This window comes from Mesoplodon bidens, assembly GCF_964165515.1.
Source record: "Mesoplodon bidens genome assembly, chromosome: 3".
NCBI lineage: Eukaryota > Metazoa > Chordata > Mammalia > Artiodactyla > Ziphiidae > Mesoplodon > Mesoplodon bidens.
The window spans coordinates 102040016-102067039 of NC_138178.1; the positions used below are offsets into that span (position 1 = coordinate 102040016).

Genomic DNA, 27024 nt, shown 5'->3' on the forward strand with positions numbered 1-27024 from the left:
TTATTGGCATATGGTTGCTCATAGTAGTCTCTTATGATCCTTTGTATTTCTGTTGTGACAGTTGTAACTTCTTTTTCATTTCTCATTTTATTCATTTGGGCCCTCTCCTTTTCTTGATGAGTCTGGCTAAAGGTTTATCAATTTTGTTTATCTTTTCAAAGAACCATGTTTTAGTTTCATTGATCTTTTCTATTGTTTAGTCTCTTTCATTTATTTCTGATTTTTATGACTTCTTTCCTTCTACTAACTTTGGGTTTTGTTCTTCTTTCTCTAGATGCTTTAGGTGTAAGGTTAGGTGTTTGAAATTTTTGTTTCCTGAGGTAAGTTTGTACTGCTATAAAATTCCCTCTTAGAACTATTTCTGCTGCATCCCATAGGTTTTGGATTGTCGTGTTTTCATTTTCATTTGTCTCTAGGTTTTTTTTATTTCCTCTTTGATTTCTTCAGTGATCCATTGGTTTTTTAGTAGCATATTGTTTAGCCAACACATATTTGTTTTTGTTTTTGTTTTTGTTTTTTTGCAGTTTTTCCCTGTAGCTGATTTCTAGTTTCACATCATTGTGGTCAGAAAAGATGCTTAATATGATTTCATTTTCTTAAATTTACTGAGGCTTGTTCTGTGGCCTAGCATGTGATCTATCCTGGAGGACATTCCATGTATATTCTGCTGCTTTTGGACAGGATGCTCTCTATTTATCAATTATAACACTAAACATAGTCATCAAATCACAAAAGAAGAAAAAAGGGGGGAAAAAGACCTACAAAAACAAATCCAAAAGAATTAACAAACGGCGATAAGAATATACATATTGGGCTTCCCTGGTGGCGCAGTGGTTGAGAATCTGCCTGCCAATGCAGGGGACACGGGTTCGAGCCCTGGTCTGGGAAGATCCCACATGCCGTGGAGCAACTGGGCCCGTGAGCCACAACTACTGAGCCTGCGCTTCTGGAGCCTGTGCTCTGCAACAAGAGAGGCCGCGATAGTGTGAGGCCCGCGCACTGCGATGAAGAGTGGCCCCCGCTTGCCACAACTAGAGAAAGCCCTCGCAAAGAAACGAAGACCCAACACAGCCAATAAATAAATAAATAAATAAATAAGCCAAGCATTAAAATCAAAAAAAAAAAAAAACAGGTTTAAAAAAAAAAAGAAAAGAATATACATATTGATAATTGCCTTAAATGTAAATGGACTAAACGCTCCAGCTAAAAGACATAGAGTGGCTGAATGTATACAAAAACAAGACCCATATATATGCTGCCTACAAGAGACTCACCTCATATCAAAAGAAACACACAGACTGAAAGTAAGGGGATGGAAAAAGATATTCCATGCAAATGGAAATTAAAAGAAAGCCAGAGTAGCAATACTTATATCAGACAAAATAGACTTTAGAATAAAGACTGTTACAAGAGACAAAGGACACTACATAATGAGCAAGGGATCAATCCAAGAAGATATAACAATTGTAAATATATATGCACCCAACATAGAAGCACTTAAATATATAAGGCAAATATTAACTGACATAAAAGGAGAAATCAATAGTAACACAATAACAGTAGAGGACTTTAACACCCAACTTACATCAATGGACAGATCATCCAGACAGAAAATCAATAAGGAAACACTGGCCTTAAATTATATATTAGACCAAATGGATTTAATTGATATATACAGAGCATTCATCTGAAAGCAGCACAATAATACATAAGTATAAATATCATATATCTAACTTAGAAATAAACAGGAATGGCCATGGTATACAAAACTCTCTTTTAAGCTTAGTCATTACTTGAGTTTTGATTATAAAGGTCTGAGTCATCTATTGACACCAGGGCAAATAGCTTCCCTCTTCTGCAGCTAGTCATCTAGTAAAAAGTAACATGTACTACATAAAGAAAAAAACATTAAAATGTTCAATGTACTACCTTATGCATTTGAGTATGAAATTGCTTACATGTCAGTCACCCTAAAACGTATAGATAATAACTAAATCTTTCAAAGTCTTTCCCAATAGTATGGTTTTAGAATCATGGTACATTTATATAGTATTTTAAAACAACTCTTTGAGGACAGGGACTATACCTAACCTTTCTGCTTAACATCAACAAGCATATAGTAAATAACCTGTTGATTATGGATGGCCTCACTACCTCAATCAGCTGATATCTTATTACCCACTGGGTATCTGACAGCATAAAGCCTCTGTTTAGCATCTGGAAACAATGACATATACTAAACAGAGAACTTTAGACATAGCCTCAATCATACCTGTTAGCATCCATTGGGACATAAAACCAACTTTTTAATTTTCCAATAAAAGTTTTAGTAAACTTACTTGAAATATGACTTTTAGGGATATGTAGAATCAGAATGAGTAACAGGAGAAAAAATTTTCTATTAGTATTTCTTGAGGAAAAAAATATTCCACAGATTCTACTTTATAAAAATTTAAACACTTGTTAACAACTTAATTGTTGGACGTTGAACCAAATGTTTCTTTGGTGTTTGTAAACATTTTGTTTATAGTGGTTTTATACATATATTTCTAAGCTATCAGTGTTACAATTTACTTAGATCACTACTAATAAATATTACTAGTATATATTTGAGGAAGCTATTCCTTCCATATAGTCAGCTGTTGCTTTTTACTTAAAAGAAGAGGTGGAAAAGAATGATCAAGAGGTAAAAGTAGCAGATGTGAAACTCACACATGTGATTTGACAAATGGGGGTGGGCCAGCTGCTACAAGCAGCTCATGGAAGCTGTGTATATTTTATAAATATCTTTTAATTAAAGTATTTGATTTCAAAGATATAATGCAGTTCCTCAAATATACTAGTCAACAGCTGAATTAACATTTTTTAAAAAAGCACTAAGCTGTGTCATTTAAACACAAATCTTATAACTGAGTCCTCCCATATCAACTTATATTTGCAAGGAATTAATAGGTCCTACTACCTCATAAAAGCGGGAAAAAAATCATTATTTTCATTTAGTTCAAATTACAAAAGTGTATCATTTGTCCAAGAAAATCTTAAGTATATGGTTTCATACTTTTCTAAAACATTAGCTACTCTCTTGAAGACTACACAAACACATGTTGATTATTATAACTATAGTTTTCCCCATTTAAATCCAAACTTATGTCAATATTTAAATAATAAAATTTACAGAGAATTACTTTAAATAATTTGACCAATCTATAATTTCTAATTATCATGAGAAACTTTTAAAGCTAACTTTTGCTATTTCATATTTTGAAGATTTATAGAATGAAGTCATTATACACATTAATCCAACTACAGTCTGACTAAGCAGAAATTACTGATTAAATTATTAGACTAAGGCAACAATAACATGGTCCTGAATCAATATTATCAGACATTCTTGAAAGCCTAACATGTTAGGTTTGTTTCAATTGTTATCCAGTCACCTTTAAAAATTGTCTTTATTTTAAATAGCTCATAAATGACAAAAAGTTATATTCCAATGTTTAAAAATTATTCATTAGAAGGGTACTAAATAATTTTCTATTGATCTGTTTTGCTGTTAATTGGCTTTAAAAGTGCCAAGTCAAAGAAAACAAAACTATACTAGGTTAAATCACTAATAACTTTTCAAATAATGTGGAGATTAAAATTTTATTGCTGTTCTTTAAAACAAACATTTAAATGGCTCTTTGTGAAAGCAAGCCAATATAAAGTGTGATCTTAAGAGCTGATGAAGACTAAGGAATTTCACCTAGTTAGCAATGTAAACACATTAAACCATTACTGGAGAATGTTCATTCAACAAAAGTCATTTATGTGTCCATTTGTAAGAAAACCCCCCTCCCTTTACTCTGCATAAAGATATAATGATCTTTATGGTTGATCACAGCATAGGATAATAGGTTGATCCTACACATAGGATAATATTCACATTATATATATAAGTATGTGTTTATGTGTATGTATAATTAACTAGCTTTACCTACCTCTGTTCCTATTCATCATTAATTAATTTTTTCTCCATTTCCAGCATTAAGTGATTTTCTTCCTGGACAGAAAGCAGTGATTACTCTTTAAGAATACAGAATCTAACAAACAATTATTTAGGCAGAAGATAAAATTATCCACTTAGAAGCACCTCATTAGATGGACTCTTTGTCGAAAATGTTTTAAGAGAGAGTCAGGTTATTTGGAATTGATTTATTTGGATAGGGCTGAATCTTAAAAATCAAATCTTAGTTCAATACTGACTCAACATTTATAGTACTGCTTAATGTTATATCAGTTTCATAAATAAGGACTGAACTACTATTTATTCAGAAAATTAAGTTTGATGGCTAGGGGAAATACACTACAGTAGAAGTTGAAATTTTGTTCCAAAATACTTAGAATCATTTAAACAAACCTATGTTTCTTTTCAAAATACAGAAAATTATATTTTTTCCTTATAAGCTCCCTTCCTAAAATAAAATTTTTTTAAAGTACGTAATGATTAGTAATGGTCAAACAAAACAGAATCCTATGCTAAAAATTCTTCAAAAGTAATTCTCAAATATTTTTTTACCTCTTCCAATTTCCCGAAAGAAATTAATAGCTTTAATAGGCAAAAAAGTTTTTCAGTTACCTTCAAGCTTTTCCAGGATATGGAAAGTAGGAAACAATATACCAAACATCAGTATGTAGAGTATGAATCCATTTGCATTAAAAATATGCATACATATGGAATAAAATCTGGAAGGATAGACACAGTGGTTCCTCTCTAGGTGGATGAGATTATGGGTATTTAATTTTCTTCTTTTTCTTATTCTATTTTCAAAAAAAAGTATGAACTACTATTGTAATTTTAAAAAGGAACTAAGAAAAAAACCCTCACGATTCTTTGTTTTAAGATAAAAGCAGAAGAGAAACAGAAAACATCAATTTCAAGAAAATTTATGTATTTTACACATTACATGAAAATACCTTAATTTTGAACTTTATAGATGGTCCTTACTTGCATGGGTCTTGTGTGGAGCGTAAAACCATACCATAGAGAAATAAATGTAACATCTTTTAAGAATCAAACACATTTTAGCTAAGGTTGTATTTTGTTGCAGCATGAATATTTATAAACCAATTTCATAAAACAAAAAAGCGAGAATTGGATATTTTGCTTCTATAACTACCCATTTTTAGCTGCTATGCTATCACACAATAGCTTTGGACTACTAAATTACTTCCTCATACAGTGTATGCCCAAAGATGCCACACCCTTGCATTTTTATTCCTAAGAATTAAATGCCCACTACTGGTAGGGTAGGTAGATGCTAGGTACTGGGGATGTGATAGAGAACACAGACCCTGGCCTCATAAAGCTATCAGCCTACCTGGGAAGACAGATAATAAGCAATTTCAATACACTACACAGAGTTAAAAACAGGGTTGAGGTGAAAGATTTGTGGCAGAGACTTCTAATAGCTGAAGAGGCTTCAGAGAAGTCTCCGAAAGATACTGTGTTTAAGCTGAGACCGAAGGCTAAGAACATGATAAATGGGTGGACTTTGGGAGAAGAGTGTTCAGGCAAACAACCCTTGTAGAGGAAGTGTAATGTTTTTCAGAAACTGAAACAAGTTCATTCTAGCTGGAGCATTGGGAGGGGAAGGGAGAAAGGTGGCACTGTCGAGATTGTAAAGCATACTGTTTAGACTCTCCTAAGTGGCCTTAAGGAGTGACACGGTAAAATTTGTGCTCTATAGACTATTCTGGGGGAGCATGTGTGGAGAATAGCTTGTATGGATGCAGGACGAATGCCAGAGAGGGCAGTCAGGAGGCTGCTGGAATAATGTAGACTAAGTAATGGCAAAAGTGGAGGGATGCGGCAGATGAGAGAAATTTAGGGGGCTGTACCAACAGGATGTGATGAGTGATTTAGAGATGATTCAAAGATGACTCATGGGGTTGTGGCTTGATAACTGTTGATATTAGGAATACTCAATGAGAATGGAAATTCAAGACCAAGACACAACACTTTTATCTCCCTGGGTGGTGGTAGAAGAGGGGGTTGGAGGGCAGGTTCGGGGCAAGGGAGTGGAGGTGGAGAATGAGGTCAATTCTGGGCACACTTTATTTAGGATGTCTACAAGATAATCCCAGTGGATGTTTCCAGTAGGCAATTGGATATATAGTGTATGCGCTGAGTTGAGTTTAAAGCAAGATATACATTTGAGAATGATAAACATACAATTCAGTGTTTTCTCAACCTTAAAAAAAAAAAATCCATGCCTGTTTGATCAGTCAAAAAATGACCTCCCTTCTGTTCCCCAAATGAGAACAATTAATGTGGATGATAAAGGACGCCATGGGAAATAAACAATGTTTTTTTTCAGGGAAATGGTAGAGGGAAAAAAGAACCTAAGACAGAACCTTGAAGAATACCTATGTCTAAGGGAGAGGCAGGGGGTGCTTTCAAGGGATTGAAAAGTGAACTGGTTTCTCCCCTTCACTGATTTCTTGTCATCTATATTCTAAGTAAGGGGAAAGGAATCTGGATGGCAAAGGGGGGTTAGATAAGCATCTTCTAAACCTTTTGTAAGCTTTGGAACCTACCTAAAAGGAAGGTGTTAACTTGCATTTCTCTTGCTGTCGTTGGGCCTAAGCTACAGGTGTACAGAGAGGAACCAGCGGGTTACTGCAGGGCAAATGAGAGGTGACGCAGGTCCTCATTCACTGGTTCAACTAATTCATGCAGAGGTCTAATGAAGTTTTTACATTTCTTTTTCCTCCTCCCCCTTTCTTTTTCAAATGAAAGTAGAAAAGTAAATGGATGTAAATTCTGCTCCTGACTTCTGGAAAGTGGAGTCTAATTCCAATCCAGGCCCCATGTTGCAAGTTTGGTTAATAAATGCAATACAGTAATTCTAGAAGCTAGTAATTGTAGCAATTCAGTGTATCCCAGGATTCTCACTCTAGTTGGATCAACTCTTCTGAGCTTTTGTATAAATCCATAGTGTCACAACCGTCTTGGCCAGGTCCAGGACCTTTAAAAAAAAAAATCCTGGTTTAAATCTGAATGAAAATACAGAATACTGTAAAGCACAGAACTTGAACACAAAGTACATTTGGGGGCTGACTCCTTATCTAGACTCATGGCATCTACCAACAGAAAACTTCGTAGTTCAGAGAACAGTAATTCTGTATATCAAAGAACATATAATAAGCATTGCTATAAAAAATACTGGCAGCTGTGGGGCTGCCCTTTCATAGAGCTACTGGTACACAGTAACTTTGTCTTTTCATGTTTTATGATTAATTATAGTCTATAAGAGAAAATACTGTGGTATATATTTGTATTTGTACTTAATTTTTACTGAAGTTTGATTTTAGCATTTACTGTTAAGTCAATGATCTGACCCAGAGAAAATTATGATGACTACAATGTTCTATATATTAAGTACAGCACTGGAAAATGTACTCAGTATACTGGGTTTATGATATGCAGTATTTATTTTTATTGTTATACTTGGTGCTGTTATTGAATCAATCAAGTTATATTACAAATTAGAACCATACAGTGTTTAAGGATGAACTTTTTATTCATCTGTGCCTGTTACAGAATGAAAAAGGAGGGGGAATAGTGTGTCACAAAGTTCTATGACAATTTCCATAGCTAGAAGCATTAAAAATTAAGGGAGAAAGAATAACATAGGAGTAAATACCTACCAACAAATGTCCAGCAATACTATTTTCATCTGAAAATAATCTAGAAAATAAAAGTCTGTGTTGAAGGATAAGTAGTGCATCCAAATAGATCACTCCAGTTGAGTCAGCTGCTTGTGATTCTATTTTTTTTTCTTTAAATCAACAAAGGCAATTGACATTACCATTTTGTTCTTAAATAGGAAGAAAAATAACTGGGAATGACCTACCAAAATATTAACTTAAATTTTGTTTTTTCAAACTCCTTGACTAACTTAAGTAACTGAATAAACATTTAGATATAATTTCTATTATCAGCATTTAATAGCTAATAATCATTACTTGAATTAGTTTTCCATTGATAGTAATTATATAAACAACTTGCCAAATACAGAAATGTTCTAAGTTTGAGAGAAAACTATTTCAAAGTCCAGATATATAGCTTTGAACCCACACAAGGATTTCTAAGGTTAGGACATGACATGTACCAAGTATGTTTAGGGGCATTAGGATTTACTTCCTCAGTAGCCCTTAGAGTTCAGTGCTGATATTAATGATCCCTCAAAATAGATATAGATATTTATATCCAAATTCTCACACCTCAGGATTCATGTAAATAATGTATGTCAATTACTTTTGAAATTACTGCCAAAAGATTAGTTTTAAAAACCATCTGACAAGGCTTGCTTCCTAACTTTTAACTTTTATTCTGAACACTCATTATAAAACCATTTACTTTATCTCTAGAAGAAGCAAATTACTTGATTATAACCCTCTACCATCTCAAAAAACTACCTGTCCCTGGACTTGCAAAGTTAGCAAGTCATGAACAGAAAACTGAAGAAGGTAGAAGAGGTAGAAAGGCATAGAGACCTTGGGTAGTCCTTCAGTTATACTGCTTAGCAACACAGCAACAAAAGAGCGATGACAGACAGCAATTGTCCTAATCTAGGTCAATACAACAGCCAAAATACTTTGTAAACACTTTCTTTGGCTCTTTCTGGAGATCAACACTGTTCTAATTAAACAGCATGAGAAGGGCTTGATAACAACATAAGAGTTCATCAATATTTACTTATCCAACACCTTTTATCCAAGAATCTTAAAATCATCTAATACTAATCATAACTCAGTAACTGAGAGAGGTAGGTACTAAGGTAAACTGCAAAGGCCAAGAACAGAAATTGGGAGTGTGTGCCACTGAATAATATTTGTGAGCTAAAGACTGCTGCCTTATATGGCTCTGAGTATGTAAAAAAGAAGTATTATCTACTCTCCTTTAACAAACCCAAACTCAGCATTAACAGGATAATCTTTTTTTTTTTTTTACTATGTTTCATTTGTATTTGTACCTAATTTTTACTGAAGTTTGATTAAGTTTGATTTTCAGAGGACAATGTTTAGTCATTGATCTTACCCAGAGAAAACTATATTGACACAGAATTTTAGATATTACATTATTTTTAATATTATTTTAAATATTAAAGTCTATAGTATCCCATGTGCCAATTATTTGAGTTATCTTTCCATTTGAGGTGAAGGGTTTGTGTTATGCTATACACACCATCTTCCTTGTGACCAAGAGTGAATTTGTGAGATGGATACCTAAGAGAAGGTGCAGTCTGTAGCCATGAATAGTTCTGTGTATGTGTGTACAGTTAAACACCTAAAAGGATTGAACTCTTGTCCTTAGCCTCATTAGCACCATGCACCAACTGCGCTGACTGGTTGAAACTGTTAGATAAGAGAGTGCAAACTAAAAGGAATAGGAACAAAGGAGGGTTGTATTTCATCATCTTAAGGTTTCACAGAGATGACGCAGGTTTACAAATCAAATTCCCATCTCTTGAAAAATGACTTCTTAAATAACTCAACTCTCAAAACTCCGAAGTGCAGTAATCTGAAATTATTCTAAAAACTTTAGAGAATAACCAGTTACTACAATTGATGTTCACTGTAAGGAATACATAGCTACACAAAAATAGAACTCAGTGAAAAAATAACATTTTTTAAAGCAAGAAAGATGCTTGTTTTGGATTCATATCAGTAGTGGCTAATTGGATAAATGCTAAAGATTTACATTCAAGTGCTTGAAGGATTACTGCACAGAAATTCAATTACTCAAAATCTTTGCTCAGATGCCTCTCAGGCTTATTAAGATGAGATGATGTATGAACCACCAAGAGTGTCATTTAACCCCAGCCACTTTCAAGATAATGCATACAGCTGTTAAGACATTCCAGAATGTTAAGACATTCACTGATACTAAGAGTGGTATTAAAAAAAAAAGACCTCATACAGTCTGCTGGCATTTCATACCAAACTTTGGAGGAGGTAGTAAAGTGTTGGAATTTAAAATAGGTCAGCACTAAGTGTAAACAATTCTAAAGCACTGTATGCAGTTCTTTAAACATATGTAGTGAAAAAAATCAGAATTCATATAAAATCAGAATTTAAAAAGCAAAAAATAGAAATATTTAGTGAATTTACTCAAATGAAGAAAACTTAAATGATACAGAACTGAAAATATTAGGAATATATATATACAATAAAAAGTGAATATAAATTAGCCAACTCCATGGACATTTCCAGTTAAGCATTCATACAAATACATATTCACCTTTTTCTTATGTATGGGAATAACACATACACACATGACATGATGATTCTGGCAAAAAAAAAATCAGAGATACTAAAAATATTCTCAGGTTTTAAGAATGGGTGTGGAATACATTTTAACAACAACATTCTACATGAATGGAAACCCCTGATTTAATTCCATGATTTTATCATGCCAGAAGCATGGTTGGTTTTAATTTTCTTAAACAGATATTGGTATCATACACATTGGCTTATTAATAATTAAGGCATTCTGCATACACAGTATCTCAGTGTGAACAAAAAACTTTTAGTATTGATTATCTGCTATGATGGTTTAAACTTTCAAAGTCTTTTCAACATAAGAAAATAGTAGCTGCACACATTTAAGTGTTTTCTTATAAAACACAATCTTAAAAAAAGTAATGATGATTGGTCTTTATAATTCCTAGTAATAAGTCCTGTCTTATTTTTCACATAGTATAAATTATATTCTTATGCAGGATTGCATTAAGACCCAGTAGTTCTTAAACAATGTTACCAAATAACCATATAAATCCCAAATTGCAGCAAAGGTGAACAATCTTCATAGTGCACTTTCACCTCATTGAAGTTGAAGCTGCTCCTTTCGGATATTTTTCCACTTCAATGTGAAGTAGATCCTTAGCATTTCATTAGTGGTTTCATTATGTGGCTTTTTAAAGGAAAAAATGGTTTTGATTTCTTCCACAGTTCACAGTTCTCAGGTGAGACATTTTTTGGGGAAATCATATAGTCCAGGGATGTTTCAAATAACCAAATGCTATTTAGTAGATGGAAGTCTCTCAATGCAACTGTAATAAATAAGCATCTACATCCTTAGAGAATAAAACAAAAACATTTCATTAGCCAGTACTGTAAATACAACACATACACACACCCCATTTTCTTCTCCCTTTTGGTCACTAGCTTTGCCTGTTTCCCTTTGTGACCTTTTGAGGGCAAAAGATCTGTCTTACTCAACATTTTATCTGCACTTTTGTAGCACACAGCATTTGCTCAATAAGTGTTTGCAAAGTGCTTAGTGAATGTTTTAGTCTCTGTGATCAAACAACTCTGCTTTTATAGCTAAGCAAGATCATTACATCATTCACAGCAACTCCTTCAGTGCTATATAAACTCTAGACCAGCTTGAGGATAGCCGTTCTGATTTCTACCCTCAAAAAATTGCATTGAGGGCTTCCCTGGTGGCGCAGTGGTTGAGAGTCCGCCTGCCAATGCAGGGGACACAGGTTCGTGCCCCCGTCCGGGAAGATCCCACATGCCGCGGAGCGGCTAGGCCTGTGAGCCATGGCCACTGAGCCCGCGCGTCCGGAGCCTGTGCTCCGCAACGTGAGAGGCCACAACAGTGAGAGGCCCGCGTGTACCGCAAAAAAGAAAAAAAAAAAATTGCATTGAGGGTTTAATATTGTAAAAGAGGTTTTATCATAGCTTAAGGAACTTCATAGATCTTTTAATCACTCAATATTGTTTGCAATAATAAATACAGTATCTTAAGGTTATATTCACAATAAAGCTTCTCCCTTTATAAAAAATTACAGTTGAAAGCAAATTTCTAAGGAAACAATTTTTCAGTTCTACTACTAAGACAAGGCACTTCCAGAAAAAGGTGATATATCACGTATTCTATTTTCTATCAACTTTAATTTCATTTCCCCTCCTATTATCAAAAGAACAATTAAAATTATAACAATAAAAAAACTTCAGGAAATTGATTGCCATTCATAACAATAACATTAAGAATTCTACACAGTAAAATTATACACAGTGGTAACACACTTGCTTGATACATCATTATGCTTCCTCTCATGAAGGTATTTCAAGAATTTTATAAGTAAGTCCAAGACATAAATATAAATATTGTATTTTTTTAAACCAAAGAAAGTTTTATATTTCTGGCTAATACCCATTTATATGATAGCAGTATGCCCAATACAAGGGTGGAAATATTTCCTAACAGTGATTTTTTTCCTGCAGTTATATTTTAACTACCAAAACTATTTTGGAGTTTAAATATTAAAATCCAAAATAACAATGTATGTTTTCCTTTGAGACGAGCAAATCAATAAAGAACGATGTCAAATTTATACTGTGATTTGAGCAATTTAACTTTCCCAAAAAAGCACGACATTAGCAAAAGCCAAGTAAAAATACCTCCAAACTGGTTATGTTCCTCACCCCTTGCTTCCTGAGTAGCACTGTCTTTGCAGTTGCCTTTTTAACCTGGGTTCTTAACCTTTTTTCAAATATTATCCTCTAATTGGAGCTAGGTCATTAAACACCTACTACCACATTATTTCTGTGGCTGTATCTGAAACACATTCAATGACTAATTCCTGTATTCCTTGCCAAAGTCATATTCATATCCAGAGGACCTTAAGCGTTTATAAATAAGAAATTGACTTTAGACGTTATTAGAGTAGTACTGAATTGGACATTTGAAAGAATTCATTTATGAATGTATAATACTATTACATTATGTCTAATTTTTAATTAAGCTTAAATATAGATTACCTTGGCTATGTTACCAGTATATCCTGGAACCAAAGTAAGATGGTTTTCCTGTTCCCACAATCCACTTAATTGTTGTTTTAAAATTTGAATATTTCTAGGAGAAAAAAGAAGAAAAAATGCAAATATAGTAAGATATGGACTTTGGTAGTAAATACACTTAATGAAAACAGCTTTAAGTTTTTCAAGTATTTTTCAGGATACAATTATACCATTTGAAATCAAGCAACTCTTTAAACTAGTACATGTCAATCATGGAAAATAAAAGTTACTTAGTTGTTAAAGAAAGCAAGAAAACAACAGGCATTTGGAACATTCAGACAATCGAGTATGAAGTGGGAAAGTGGGAAAATTCTGAGAGCCTAGAAAGCAAATTATGGATTTAAAGGAAACTGTTGCGAGATTTTTTTTTTTTGTAGCTTCATGATAATCTGGCTCATTTGGTAGAATACTCACACATTTTCACATCAAGGCAATACTCAAATTATGATTATAATACAGTTTTTAGAAGTGTAATCATCCACACTGGACTCTCATATTAATGTCTGGGAGCCAAAAGACCCCGCAGCATGACTCCATTCCTGTGCCTCAATCTTATTCCACTAAAAGCCATCTCTTTTTCTCTCTCTCACTCCTTTCTAATGGATATAAGGGTTAAAACACTGCTGTGCTTTTGCCTCCCAAAATGAAGGGTAGGATTCTGCCAGAACAATATATACAGGGGGTTACTGGGCTCTGGAATTCAACTTTTCACATATGAACAGTATCCCAATTTAATACTTTTCTGAAAATGAAGAGAATAAGTATTATATACTGATAATCATGAAATAAAATTCTCACCTAGCTTAATCACGCTGCTTTTCCTGAAAAAAAAAACTTTATTAGTATGAGTTTAAAGGTATACTCACCCATCATTTATAATTTCTGTTTTGGATGATAGTTCTGACCACCACCTTTTTATGACTGCTTGAAGCCAGTTTAAACCAACTATTATATATCTGAAATGACATTTCATTACAAAATTCAAGTGTTTTCATCCAAGAAGCCTTTAGAAAAGATGACACTCTACCCCCCTCAAAAAACACATACAACACTTATCTTTCCCTTTTAAAAAATTTATTTCACTACTTTCACAAAACTACACTTTATGTAACATGTTTATAGACAGTTTTAATTGTTCTCTAGTCATTCCATATTCTTTTCCTAATTGGACTATAAGCTCCTGGAAAACAGAAACCATGTATGTCTCATGGAGCTCAGCCTACCACTATGCACTTATAAGGCACAAAATCAAGGATGTTGAAAGAGAAAAAAGAATTGAGATTCAGATTAGCACTTACTCTTCAAATTTGCTTTTAAGTAGTGACTTTACTAGAGGCAACAAGTCTACACAGCAGCCAAGTGAGATGTATTGTTTTTCCTCCTGTAAACTAAAGTAAATAAATACTAAGTTATAAAATTATGAACAGGTCATAATTTGTCCTTCTTTAAATGTACTTTTTTTCTGAAAAATATTCTTTATACCTATTGGTGAGCACAGGAAGGCAATCCACCACAACTCCAAGGTCTTCTATCCTGTGGGAACAAAATTGCTTAGATAGCTGATTTCCTTATTTATTTTCGTATTATAACCTTCACACTGCTTTTGAGAAATTTACTCATTCAACAAATGATCTGAGTGTCTATGATGAGTCAGTTGTTAGGGATACAGCAGTGAACAAAGAAATAGGGCTTGTATTTCAATATGTGTGTGAGTGTGGGAGGAGGTGGAGAAGGCAAGGACAGACAATAAACAAGTGAAATATATAAAGCATGTTAGTGGTGGTAAGGGCTATGGAGAAAAATAAAATGGGAAAGAAGGATAGGGAGTGAAGAAATACGTATTATTAAATAAGATAGTCAAGGAAGGCCTCACCAAGGTAACATTTGAGGAGACTTAAATACAGTGAGGAAGGTAATGGTTAAAATTTTCACTCAAAGGGGATTTTTAAAAGGTTGGTTTTCCCATAATGGTATCTCTTAGTTTTATAGATAAGAATCTTAATCAGAGAAGGTAACAGCTTTGTTCAATCTGATAAAACAGATGGTTTTCTGTATTTTGGTTACTCTTAGACTGAAGATAAATGTAATTTAAACCATACTGCTACTACTGAAGCTAAACATAGGAAGTTCAAAATTTTAGCCAGTATAACATAAAAAAGAAGAGGCACTTCTACATAATACATTGGAAATTACTTTTACTGAACAAAACCATAAAGGGTCACACTTACCTCACCAAATAAGCTACAAGTTCACTTATACTTCTCCTTCTCCAGAAAGTTAAAGCTACATTCAATCTCAAATTCCTGCTGAACAAAACCTGTGCCATTGTTTCATGGTCCTGAGAAACCTGAAAGGCAGGAATCTAATTTGTTAAAAAGCACATTGAGATATGACATGAAACCATTTTTTTCAATTAAATTATTCTGGTAGACGTATTTTAAAATTAGGCAAAGATGACTCCCTTTTACTGGCCCACAAAAAGGAATATTGCAGTGAACACAGTAAACAAATGATTTGAATAAATTTAGGACCTGTTTATTTTTTATCAATACTTTTTCTTATTTGCTACCATTTTCCTTTTAAATCTCAATAGTTCATAGAATAAATTATTTTTACTCACCTACAAACCTAGGATTTAATTTATAATGTGTATTAAATAAAAAGGTAAACATATAGGCTAGTCATTACCAACTGAATAGCATGAGTAGGGAACCACAGAAATTGAGTTTTGTGACAAGTATTTAAATTCATTCATTTTTTTCTGTATAATTAAGGTAATATATTCCTATTGTAAAAAGTTCAAGTAGCACAAAACTTTATAAAATAAAAAGTGAATATTCTCTACTTGCCCACAAAAACAACTAACATTCCTCAGGAGTAATCACAGTTAACAGACTGGTAAGTATCTTTCAAACCACTTTCTAGACAAAGACAAATTAGGTAGATATAAAATTAAAATATTCTAATATCTATATTTTTGAAAACCTTGTTTTTTCACACACATTATGAAGATTTTTCAATGTCAAAACATAGATCAGCCTCATTTTTAAAAAACAATTGCATATTCTCCAGTCTTTATGTACCATAATTTTAGATTGATTCTGGTTTTTCCCTATTAAAACTGTGCATCAATGAACATCCTTATGTATATAAATACGTGCACTTGTACAAAACCTTCTGTAGGATTCATTTTAGAACTGGAACAGCTAGATCCAATTTTTTTCAATAACAGATTAAGATATAATTCACATACCCATTTTGAATGTACAATTCAGTAATTTTTAGTATATACATTCACAGAGTTTTGCAAGCATCACCTTAATGAATTTTAGAACCTTTTCGTCACTCCCAAAAGAAACCCTGGACTCCATTCTCCCCTCTCTCCAGCTCCTCACAACGATTAATCTACTTTCTGTCCCTGTGACTTTACCTAATTTGGATGGTTCACATAAATTGAATCATACAATATGTGGCCTTTTTTTGTGTGTGGCTTCTTTCACATAGCATGATGTGTGAAAGATCAAGATTTACATACAGTGTAGCATACATTGGTGTTTTACTCCTTTTTAATGATCAAATAATATTCTATTGTATAGAATATGACACTTTAGTTACCCATAGTCCATTGACGGACATCTGAATTGTTTTCACTTTTGGCTATTATAAAATGTTATAAGCATCTGTTCATAAATATCTGTGTGGACTTATGTTTTCAATTCTCTGGGTATATACCTAGAAGTGTAACTGTCGGGTGAAAAGGTTATGTATATTTGAACTTTGAAAAAATAATATAGCATCACTTTTAAATTTAGGTTTTTAGAGCAGGCACTAGTCAATCAGGAAAAAACATCTGAAACAACAAAAGAACAATCAATAAACCCATTAAGTTAAGTGTGAGGTTAATGCAGGTTTGTGAAAAGTAGGGAAATGGGAGCAAGGTTAAAGGAAGCCCTTGAAAAAATGCCACACTGCGGCACTAATACAAATGTGAAACTGCAGCTTTAAGGCATTTTCACTGAGAATGTTTATTCCCTCAGTTCAACTGAAGAACCAACCTAGGTCCCAATCTAGGCCAGATTTCTGGACTATATAGTCACATGTTCTTTTCCTTCAGGGTATGTAGTTTCTTTGATTTTCTGATCTGTGTCGGCCTCATCACTTCTATAATTACATGAAAGTAGGGGTAGTGTCTGTTTTTCACCCACCAATCCATTTCTCAGAGCCTGCAGAATGCACTGCACAGCAGGGAGCCATCAATACATATTTGTGAATGACTTAGTATGACAGTGATCCTCTGTAACACTAAGGTTTAGGTACCTGTAGGTATCCTATTCTCCAGGGCTCATAAAATTCACTATTGAATTCTCCTTGCTCCCTCTTTTCTCACAGATACCATACACACTGCCTTCATCTCTCCTAGCATTACTAACTTTCTATTACTCCAGGATCTTTTCTTTTGGCCTCCCTGAGCAGCTTTCGGGATCTTAGTTCCCTGACCAGGGATCGAACCTAGTCCCACGTCAGTAAAAGCGCCAAGTCCTAACCACTGGACCACCAGGGAACTCCCCCAGGATCTTATTTACACAGGAACACTTCCACTGGCAAATGGAATCTTTGCATCATTTCATTATGGTTTTAGTTAATAACACTTTGTTTTCTACCTTTCTTTTGTATTATTTACTTGTAATTATTATCCTGCATATGATGCTCATTTTCATTCATCCACATACTTATGACCATTTAAATATAAAAAGATTCTTTTATTGCTTGTATGCCACAGAAAATGCTCTTTTCAAACTGTCGTGCCAGATAGAAACAATATTAAGTTTACCAAGTCATAGTTAAAGAAATTAAGGTAAATTTAAGCAATGTAATGTTATGTATCCATTAATTATATAATATCTTTTTATGGTGATAGATGGTAACTAGACTTATTGTGGTGATCATTTTGAAATGTACAGAAATATCAAATCACTACACTGTGCACCAGGAACTAACATAGTGTTGTAGGTCTATTATACATCAAAACAAACAAATAAACAAACTCACAAAAAAAGAGATCAGATTTGTGGTTACCAGAGGTGGGGTGTGGCTGAGGGGAAATTGGAGGAAGACAGTCAAAAGGTACAAACTTCTAGCTATAAGATAAATAAGCACTAGGGATGTAATGTACAACTTGGTAAATATAATTAACACTGCTGTATTTTATATATAAAAGCTGTTAAGAGAGTAAATCCTAAGAGTTCTCATCACCAGGAAAAAATTTTTTTTCCATTTTTAAAATTTTGTATCTATATATGATGGATGTTCACTAAACAATGTGGTAATCATTTCATGATGTAGTTAAGTCAAATCATTATGTGTATCCCTTAAACTTTTAAAATGCTGTATGTCAATTATATCTCAATAAAACTGGAAGGGAAAAAATTGTAGAAGTGTTATTTAATTACATGGAAAAATATTCAAATTTATTAAACACAAAAATCAAATTATTAAACACAAAAATCTAATTATCAAACAATATAATATGGAGAAAAAAGACACATCAAAATTTTAATACTGGGGCTTCCCTGGTGGAGCAGTGGTTGAGAGTCCGCCTGCCAGTGCAGGGGACACGGGTTCGTGCCCCGGTCCGGGAAGATCCCACATCCCACATGCTGCAGAGCAGCTGGGTCCATACCGCAAAAAAAAAAAAAAAAAAAAATTTAATACTGTTATTTACAAATGTTGAAATTACAGATAAGTTTTTCCTTTGGATTTATTTTCTATAACATATACAAAAAACATGTAATAATTATTATTGTAAACTCGTCGTGTTTATAAATTTTAACAAACCATTCTTTCAAATAACCATTAAAAAAATGGTTTTCCTGAGGTATAATTTACATACCATAAAACTCACACATATTTAAAATATGTAATTCAATGATTTTTAATAAATTTATGGAGTTGTACAACCATCATCACAGTCCAGTTCTAGAACATTTCTATCACCCAAAACAATTCCCGTGAACCTGTTCAAACAACTAACTTTGCCTGAGCCAGAAGAACAGCAAAACTAAGCAGGTTTGCCTTAAAAAACTTTCCAATGGCAATTTTGAGAGCCCAGCAAAATGTGCTTGGATAACTGGCTTTCGTGGTCCACTTGTTAGGAAAGATTTCTTCTTTTCCTTTTCTTTAAGTCTCTACTGGCCAACTTTCCATTCTGGATATTTACAGCAGCTTGTTAATCATTTCATTCCATCTCAGATATCACTAACTTGGAAAAATGGAATAAACAACTGATTCAAATTTAGTTAATCTAGAAAATTGTCTCAGGGACTTACAGTCTCTCAAATAGTCTGAATTCAATCAGCAGTGAACTATTTTGCTAGTAGACTATGGCAAAGGAAAAAGCCAGTATTAAATCAGGAATAAAGTTAAGCTTATATAAATGACTTACCTCAGAAAAAAAACCACTATATTTTGATGATGGGCTTTCTGTCTGTGAAGAACCAGAATCACTGGGGCTAACCAGATATGGTCGACTACCCTGCCGCACTTGCTCAGGGAGGCGGCCTGCACAAGCCAGCTCATTCTCTTTATTTGCCATGTCACAGCCCCCACTGTTGGGGGACTGCTTTTTTCTGCAGCAAGGATTTTGAAAAGGATGATGAACTTTCTTTCTGTGATAGATCACCTTACGTAGTTTATCTGGGCTTTTCACAGCTTGTCCAACTGTTCTGTAAAAAGAATTGATTTTCTTAAATGAAAAAGAACCATATGAAAACCTTTAAAAGTTTTAAAGAGAAAGATTTAGTAGGCCACATTTTGTGATCACAATCCACTAAAATTAGAAGTAAGCAGAATAATTTTTTAAAATCTTAACTCTTAGATTGAAGAGGAAAATAAAAGGGAAATTACAATCCATCTGGAAAACAATGAAAAGGGTGGTACTTTATACCAAAAGGGGGAAAAAAAAAAGAAGAGGCATAATAACTAGATACTTTTAAAATGAAATATTACGGGGCATTCAGGAGTATGAAAAATTTAACAATTTCTAGTCACCTAATCTTTTTCTAACAAAGTGACACAATAAGTGAGCAAGTTTGAATATTTTAATTTGAATCAGGCAAGTCTGAATATATATTTTAATATAAAATAAAAGAGAACACTTATTTCGATTAAGTTGAAGTACATTTAATTTGTTTGAATAAGATAAAATACTATTGACAACATCTCATGGTATAGTATAGTGGTTCTCAAATGTTTTGACCTCAGGATGCTTTGCACTCTTAAAAATTATTGAGGTCTCAAAATAATTTTTTTATGTGGGCAATATTTACTGATATTTGATGAATCAGAAACTAAAACAGAAAATTTGTTAATTAATTTTAAAGATGATAAACTCAGGGGAATTCCCTGGCGGTCCAGTGGTTAGGACTCCACACTTCCACTGCTGCGGGCGTGGGTTCAATCCCTGGTCGGGGAGCTAAGATCCCACAAGTCTCACAGCACAGCCAAAAAAAGAAAAAGAAAAAGATAAACTCATTACATACTACATAGAATATTTTTTTAAAAATCCTTTATTTTCCAAAACAAACGAACAAAAAATATAGTGAGAAGAATGGCACTGTTTTGCATTTGTGCAAAATCTCTAATATCTGGTTTAACAGAAGACAGCTGGATCCTCATATCTGCTTCTGCATTCCATATATTGTGATATCAAATATCATGTAGCTGCTGGAAAACTCTACTGTACACTTGTAAGAGAGTGGAAATGAAGAAGGTAAATAATGTCTTAGTATTGTTATGAAGATAGTTTTGACCTCACAAACTCCTTGAAAGGCCTTTGGGACCTCCAGGGTCCACAGATCACACACTTTGAGAACGAGTGGTTTAGTAGAAAGCGCCTTTGGAGTTCGGCAGATCTGAGAGTAAATGCCATTTTTACCACCTTCTGGATGTACAATCCTAAAGAAATAACAAATCTTTAGTTTTACTCATCAACTGTTTGGGGTAATGATACCTATCTAATATTGATATGTTTAGCACAGTACCTGGCACAAAGGAGTTGTTTGACAATAAATTAATATTATTATACTAAAAGACAATACTTCCCCGCTCCATTTTCACTCTTACCCAGCTTTCAATATTTGCTGTTTCCCACAAACTTTAAAGAAGCTCTTACCTAGTTATGTAAGCAGCCAACTGTTTTGGAGACTTCTTAACCTGAAAAATAAAAGTAGATAGTTGCAGCATATTTAAGTTCCTTAACAAAGCTATGTAAACTTTGTGATTAATGTCAACAAGTCTGAAATTGAACTATTAAATTTTTCAGATTAAAGCTTTTACTGTACTGATGCTGTACTCTCAATCATTAGTTACAACAACATTGTATGTAGGTATTTTTAACAATGCAACATACTCATCTGGCTAGTTCACGCTACTAGTCACATATTATATATACAGAGTGCTAAATAAATGAGTTGAATTTTAATATGATTTTAAGAAATTATATCAGTGCTATGAGCCTTGCAATGGTGAACAAAAAGCATCTCTGTGATTCCTCTAAAATTAAACTAAAATAGTCAAATTATACTATATCAAAACAATATACTGCCAAGAAGTTTTCAGAGCTTTTGGAATACAGATTTCAATTATTTGATTAATTCTACTTAATTTTGGCAGATTGAGCAGAACTGTCACCCTCCCATTGTTTAAACACTTTAACCAGAAGTATCCATAGACTTAGCAGTTTAAATTGTGTCAAACTGAATGTGTCTCCCCCAAATTCCTCTGTTGAAATCCTAACCCCCAGAGTGATGGTATTAGGAAGTAAGGCTTTCGGGAGGTGATTAGGTCATAAAAGTAAAACCCCATGAATAAGATTAGTGTCCTTATAACAGAGAGCCCAGAGAATTCTCTCTCTCCCCTTCTATCATGTGAGGAAGTAGAGAAAAGCTATCTATGAACCAGGAAGTGGGCCCTCACTGGATACCAACTCTGCTAGGGCCTTGATCTTGGACTTCTCAGCCTCCAAAACTGTGAGAAATAAATTTCTGTTGTTTATGAGCCACACAGTCTATGGTATTGTTTGTGTAGCAGCCCAAACAGACTGAGATACTGTCTTACCCATTCCTAGAAACCATGGACTGACTTACCTCCTTCATGTTCTTATTAGTGAAATTAGAGATCCTTTTTCTAGGAACATCAATGAAATGATCTTCAATATTATTACAAAAGTTGCGTTTTTTAACATTGTGGGTTTCAGATGCCATAATCTCTTAAAAACCTAGACAAAAAATAAAAATAATAAATGGAAAATACAAAAAGCAAACGAGCCTGATCCTTTCCTTAACACACATAAAAATACAACAGCTCTACGCTATGTATAAGAGGCTTACAAGTAAAGCAAAGGATATGTGGGTATACCTCATTTTATTGCACTTCACAGACATTGTGATTTTTGGGGTTTTTTTTAACAAATTGAAAGTTTGTGGCAACTCTGCATCAAGCAAGTCTATTGGCACCATTTTTCCAACAGCATTTGTTCACTTCATGTCTGTGTCACATTTTGGTAATTCTCACAATATTTCAAACTTCTCCATTATTATATTTGTTATAACGATTTGTGATCAGGGATCTTTGATCTTACTACTGTAGCTGTTTTTGAGCACCATGAACCTTGTCCACCTAAGATGGTGAACTTAATTGATAAATGTGTGTGTTCCGACTGCTCCACTGACTGGCTATTCCCTGCTCTCTCCCTCTCCTCGGATCTCCCTATTCCCTAAGACACAGCAATATTGAAATTAGGTCAGTGAATAACCCTACCATGGCCTCTAAGTGTTCAAGTGAAAGGAACAGTGGTAAGTCTCTCCTTTTAAGTCAAAAGCTAGAAATGATTAAGTGTAGTGAGGAAGGCATGTCAAAAGCAAGAAGGCTGAAAGCTAGGCCTCTTGCACCAGTTAGGCAAGTTGTGAATGCAAAGGAAAAGTTCTTGAAGGAAATTAAAAGTGCCATTCCAGTGAACACACGAATGGTAAAGTGAAAAAGCCTCACTGTCGACATGGTGAAAGTTTTAGTGATCTGGATAGAAGATCAAACTAGCCACAACATTCCCTTAAGCCAAAACCTATTCCAGAGCAAGGCCCTCTCTTTAATAAAGATTGAGAGAGGTAAGGAAGCTGCAGAAGAAAAGTTTGAAGCTAACAGAGGTTAACTCATGAGGTTTAAGGAAAGAAGCTATCTCTATAACATAAAAGTACAAAGTGAAGCAGCATGTGCTGATGTAGAAGCTGTAGCAAGTTATCCAGAAGATCTAGCTAAGATAATGAATGAAGGTGGCTACACTGAACAACAGATTTTCAGTGGAGATGAAGCAGCCTTCTGTTGGAAGAAGATGCCATCTGGGACTTTCATAGGTAAGAGAGAAGTCAAAGATTGGCTTCAAAGGACAGTCTGACTCTCTTCTTAGGGGCCAATGTGGCTGATGACTTTAAGTTGAAGCCAGTGATCATTTACCATTCCCCAAATCCTAGGGCCCTTAAGAACTATGCTAAATCAACTCTACTTGAACTCTATAAATGAAACAACAAAGCCTGGATGAAAGCATATGTGTTTACAATATGGTTTACTGAAGATTTTAAGCCCACTGTTGAGACCTACTGCTCAGAAAAAAAGATTCCTTGCAAAATATTACTGCTCATTTACAATGCACCTGGTCACCCAAGAGCTCCGATGAAGATGTACAATGAGATTCATATTGTTTTTATGCCTGCTAACAGAGCATCCATTCTTCAGCCCATGGAGCAAGGAATAATTTTGACTTTCAAGTCTTATTACTACGAAATGTATTTTGTAAGGCTATAGCAGAGTAAACTGAAAAACTTCTGGAACAGATTCAACATTCTAGATGTCATTACAAACATTTGTGACTCATGGGAAAAGGTCAAAATATCAACATTAACAGGATTTTGGAAGAGTTGATTCCAACCCTAATGGATGACTTTGAGGGGTTCAAGACTTCAGTGGAGGAAGTAACTACAGATGTGGTAGAAATAGCAAGAGGACTGGAATTACAAGTGGAGCTGGAAGATGTAACTGAATTGCTGCAGTTTCATGATAAAACTGTAACAGATGAGGAGCTGCCTTTTCTGGATGAGCAAAGAAGATGGATTCTTGAGAAAGAATCTACTCCTGGTGAAGACGCTGTGAAAACTGTTGAAATGACGGGAAAGAATTTGTATAGAATATTGCCAAACTCAGTTGATAAAGCAGCAGCAGGGGTTGAGAGGATTGACTCCAATTTTGAAAGAAGTTCTGCAGTGGGTAAAGTGCTATCAAACAACACTGCATGCTACAGAGAAATCATTTGTGAAAGGAAGAGTCAATTGATGCAGCAAACTTCACTGCTGTCTTATTTTAAGAAACTGCCATAGCCACCCCAACTTCAGCAACCACCACGCTGATGAGTTAGCAGCCATCAACACTGAGGCAAGACCTTCCACCAGCAAAAAGATTACGACTTGTTGAAGGCTCAGATGATGGCTAGCAATTTTTAGCAATAAAGTATTTTTAAATTAAGGTATGTACATTTTTTTAAACATAATGCTACTGCACACCTAATAAACTACATATAATATAGTATAAACATAACTTTTATATGCAATGGGAAACCAAAAAATTTGTGTGACTTGCTTTATTATGGTGGTCTGAAACCAAACCTGCAATATCTCTGAGGTATGAATGTAGTTCTAAGTTATACATTTTTTAAAAGCCTTAAACATAGAGGAAGCACAAGGCAGGGGATTCCAGTAAAGTTCTTTCTGTTCTCATTCCTAAGTTGCAACCAGTTACAAAAATATGGCATGTACTTTTTGCCAACACAACATGTCAATCTCCCCATTTTCCATATCACTAGCCATATATTATTAAAGTTTATGAAATCAGGTCTAATAGTAGTGGTATCTTGAGATTCGAATGCACTGAAGCCTAAAATTTTGGAAGCAAATCACTGGGTCATATACAAGCATAAGCAGCCAGGGGAATCAAAATCAGACTATATATATCTGACTTGTTTTATGCCCAACCTTTAAATTTTTCTTTCATTCGTGCAGCTAGCTCTCCAAAGCTTTCTTCCATCTTTGAAAAATATAACCCACATTATTTTGCTCCTCCAATTATATCCAAAGGGCAGAAAATAAATGCTGTGACTTCATTTATGTAACAGAGGATATCAGTGACTTTCCCACTTGCACTCAGGTTTCACATAGCAAATTTATTTCAGGTCATGCCCTGCAACCCAAGTTTCTCCCTCATTCTTGTTTTAAACATTTCTTGAGCATTCATTATATGCCAGGCCCTGGAGTTAATGTAGATGATGGACAGAGATACTGTTCTAAAGAATCATTTAGGAAGCTTTTTGAAAATACATCTTTCTGGGCCCTAATTTCAGACTATAACTCAGCAGGTATCAGGAAAAAAGCCCAAAGCAATTATATTTTTAAAAAGCCCCACAGGTATTTCTATCATTTAAAATTTTTTTTTACTGAAGTACAGTTGATTTACCATGTGGTGGCAATCTCTGCTGTGCAGCAAACTGACTCAGTTACACACATAGAGACACATTCTTTTTTAATATTCTTTTCCATTATGGTTTATCACAGGATATTGAGTATAGTTCCCTGTGCTACACATTAGGACCTTGTGGTTTATCCATTCTAAATGTAATAGTTTGTATCTACCAACCCCAAACTCCCAGTCCATCCCTCTCCCTCCCCGCCCCTCCCCACAGGTTTTTCTGATACACGTTCTTAGTAAAAAAAAAAAAAAAAAAATCTGTCTTAGAGAATTTTCCAAAAATATACACGAACACAGGAAATTCTGCAATCAATTTCAGGGTATTTTATGATTTCGCGGCTAATTCAGGGACAGTCCATCCACTTGTGCCCCCAGGTTACGAAACCTCTAGGATGAGACTTTTAAAAAAGTAAATAAATAATTGCAGTAATACAATAAGCACTCTGACAGAGGGGTACCCATGCAAGTCAGCAAATCTCCACTGAGGAAAAGTCTTCTAGGGCAAATAGCACATGAGAAAATAGCATGTGTAGAACTGAAAGGCATGAAGCAACATGATTTGTTTGGCAATCTGTTAAGTAGATGCATGTGACTAGAGCTTAGGCTGGGGGTGTGCTGCAGCAGAGTGAGAAATGAGGCTGGAGAGATAGGCAGAAGCTAGATCATAAAGGGTCTTGTCCACAAGGTAAGCTTTTTTGTTTGTTTGTTTTGTCTTTGAAAGAAAGGGGGACTTTTAGTTAAAGATAATGGACTAAACACATGCAATTACTTTTACCTTTCCCTGAAACCCTATTACAATGACAGTAAAGAAGATTTTAAAGGCATAAACCCCATAAGGGCAAAGAATAGAAGATGAGGCAATGGCAACAACATTTTGGAAACTGCAAAGTGTAAGTGATAAATGACTTAGCAGATCTGAGAAAGCTAAATCCTAAAGCATCAGTGAGGAAAGGTGAAAAGCAGAATCCTCCAAAGGTTCAGAAATTGGCAATACTGAGGACCTCAAAAAGTGGGATAAAGGTGGGCTTAAGAACAAGCACAATGAATGAATATCCATTTAAGACACAGTTAAGAGTCCTAGATCCCCTTCCCCGTTTCAGTAAAAAACTGGAGTTTTATTGTATGGAAAATCTAAAACAGAGTCCTTGGGATGGGAAACACCAGGCACAAATGTGGGTGAGAGGAACATATTCTAAACAGGGCGATCAAGTGAAAGTTTACATACTAAATGTTAAGACCTCTAACCTTCTTTCTACCACGTGCCTCACAGAGGCTTGCAGCCAGGCTTAAATACTCCAGGGGAAGAGTACAGAAGATGCTTCTTTGGGAACTCTGATCAGTCCCAGAGGAAAACACACACACACACACACACACACATACACACACACACTCCTAAAAATACTGACATCAGTGATGGTCAAAGTCCCCAAAGAACTTTTTATATCTTGATTATGGTAGTAGTTACCTGTCAGAACTCTAATAGTATGAATTTTTATTTTTTTTGCATGTAAACATCTCAATAAACCCAACTTTCAAAAAATCCTCAGGAGATAAGAACAAATTGCATCCACGAAACACAAATGAAAAAAAACAAGCTGACAA

General features: G+C 34.4%; 1 protein-coding gene across 2 annotated transcripts in view; it reads right to left on the bottom strand.

Annotated features, from left to right (window-relative positions):
• Positions 1 to 4890: 4890 nt before the first annotated feature.
• Positions 4891 to 27024, bottom strand: part of KATNBL1 (katanin regulatory subunit B1 like 1) — a 66124-nt gene continuing 43990 nt past the window's right edge. For both annotated transcript variants that reach the window (XM_081230206.1, XM_081230205.1), the window contains 9 exons: positions 22002 to 22132; positions 21029 to 21069; positions 19301 to 19580; positions 15087 to 15205; positions 14341 to 14391; positions 14157 to 14246; positions 13725 to 13814; positions 12820 to 12913; positions 4891 to 11123 (listed from right to left, as the gene is read on the bottom strand). In XM_081230206.1, coding sequence (XP_081086332.1) covers positions 11091 to 11123; positions 12820 to 12913; positions 13725 to 13814; positions 14157 to 14246; positions 14341 to 14391; positions 15087 to 15205; positions 19301 to 19580; positions 21029 to 21069; positions 22002 to 22118 — 915 coding nt within the window. In that variant the 5' untranslated portion in view covers positions 22119 to 22132 and the 3' untranslated portion in view covers positions 4891 to 11090. The remainder of the gene's footprint in view (positions 11124 to 12819; positions 12914 to 13724; positions 13815 to 14156; positions 14247 to 14340; positions 14392 to 15086; positions 15206 to 19300; positions 19581 to 21028; positions 21070 to 22001; positions 22133 to 27024) is intronic.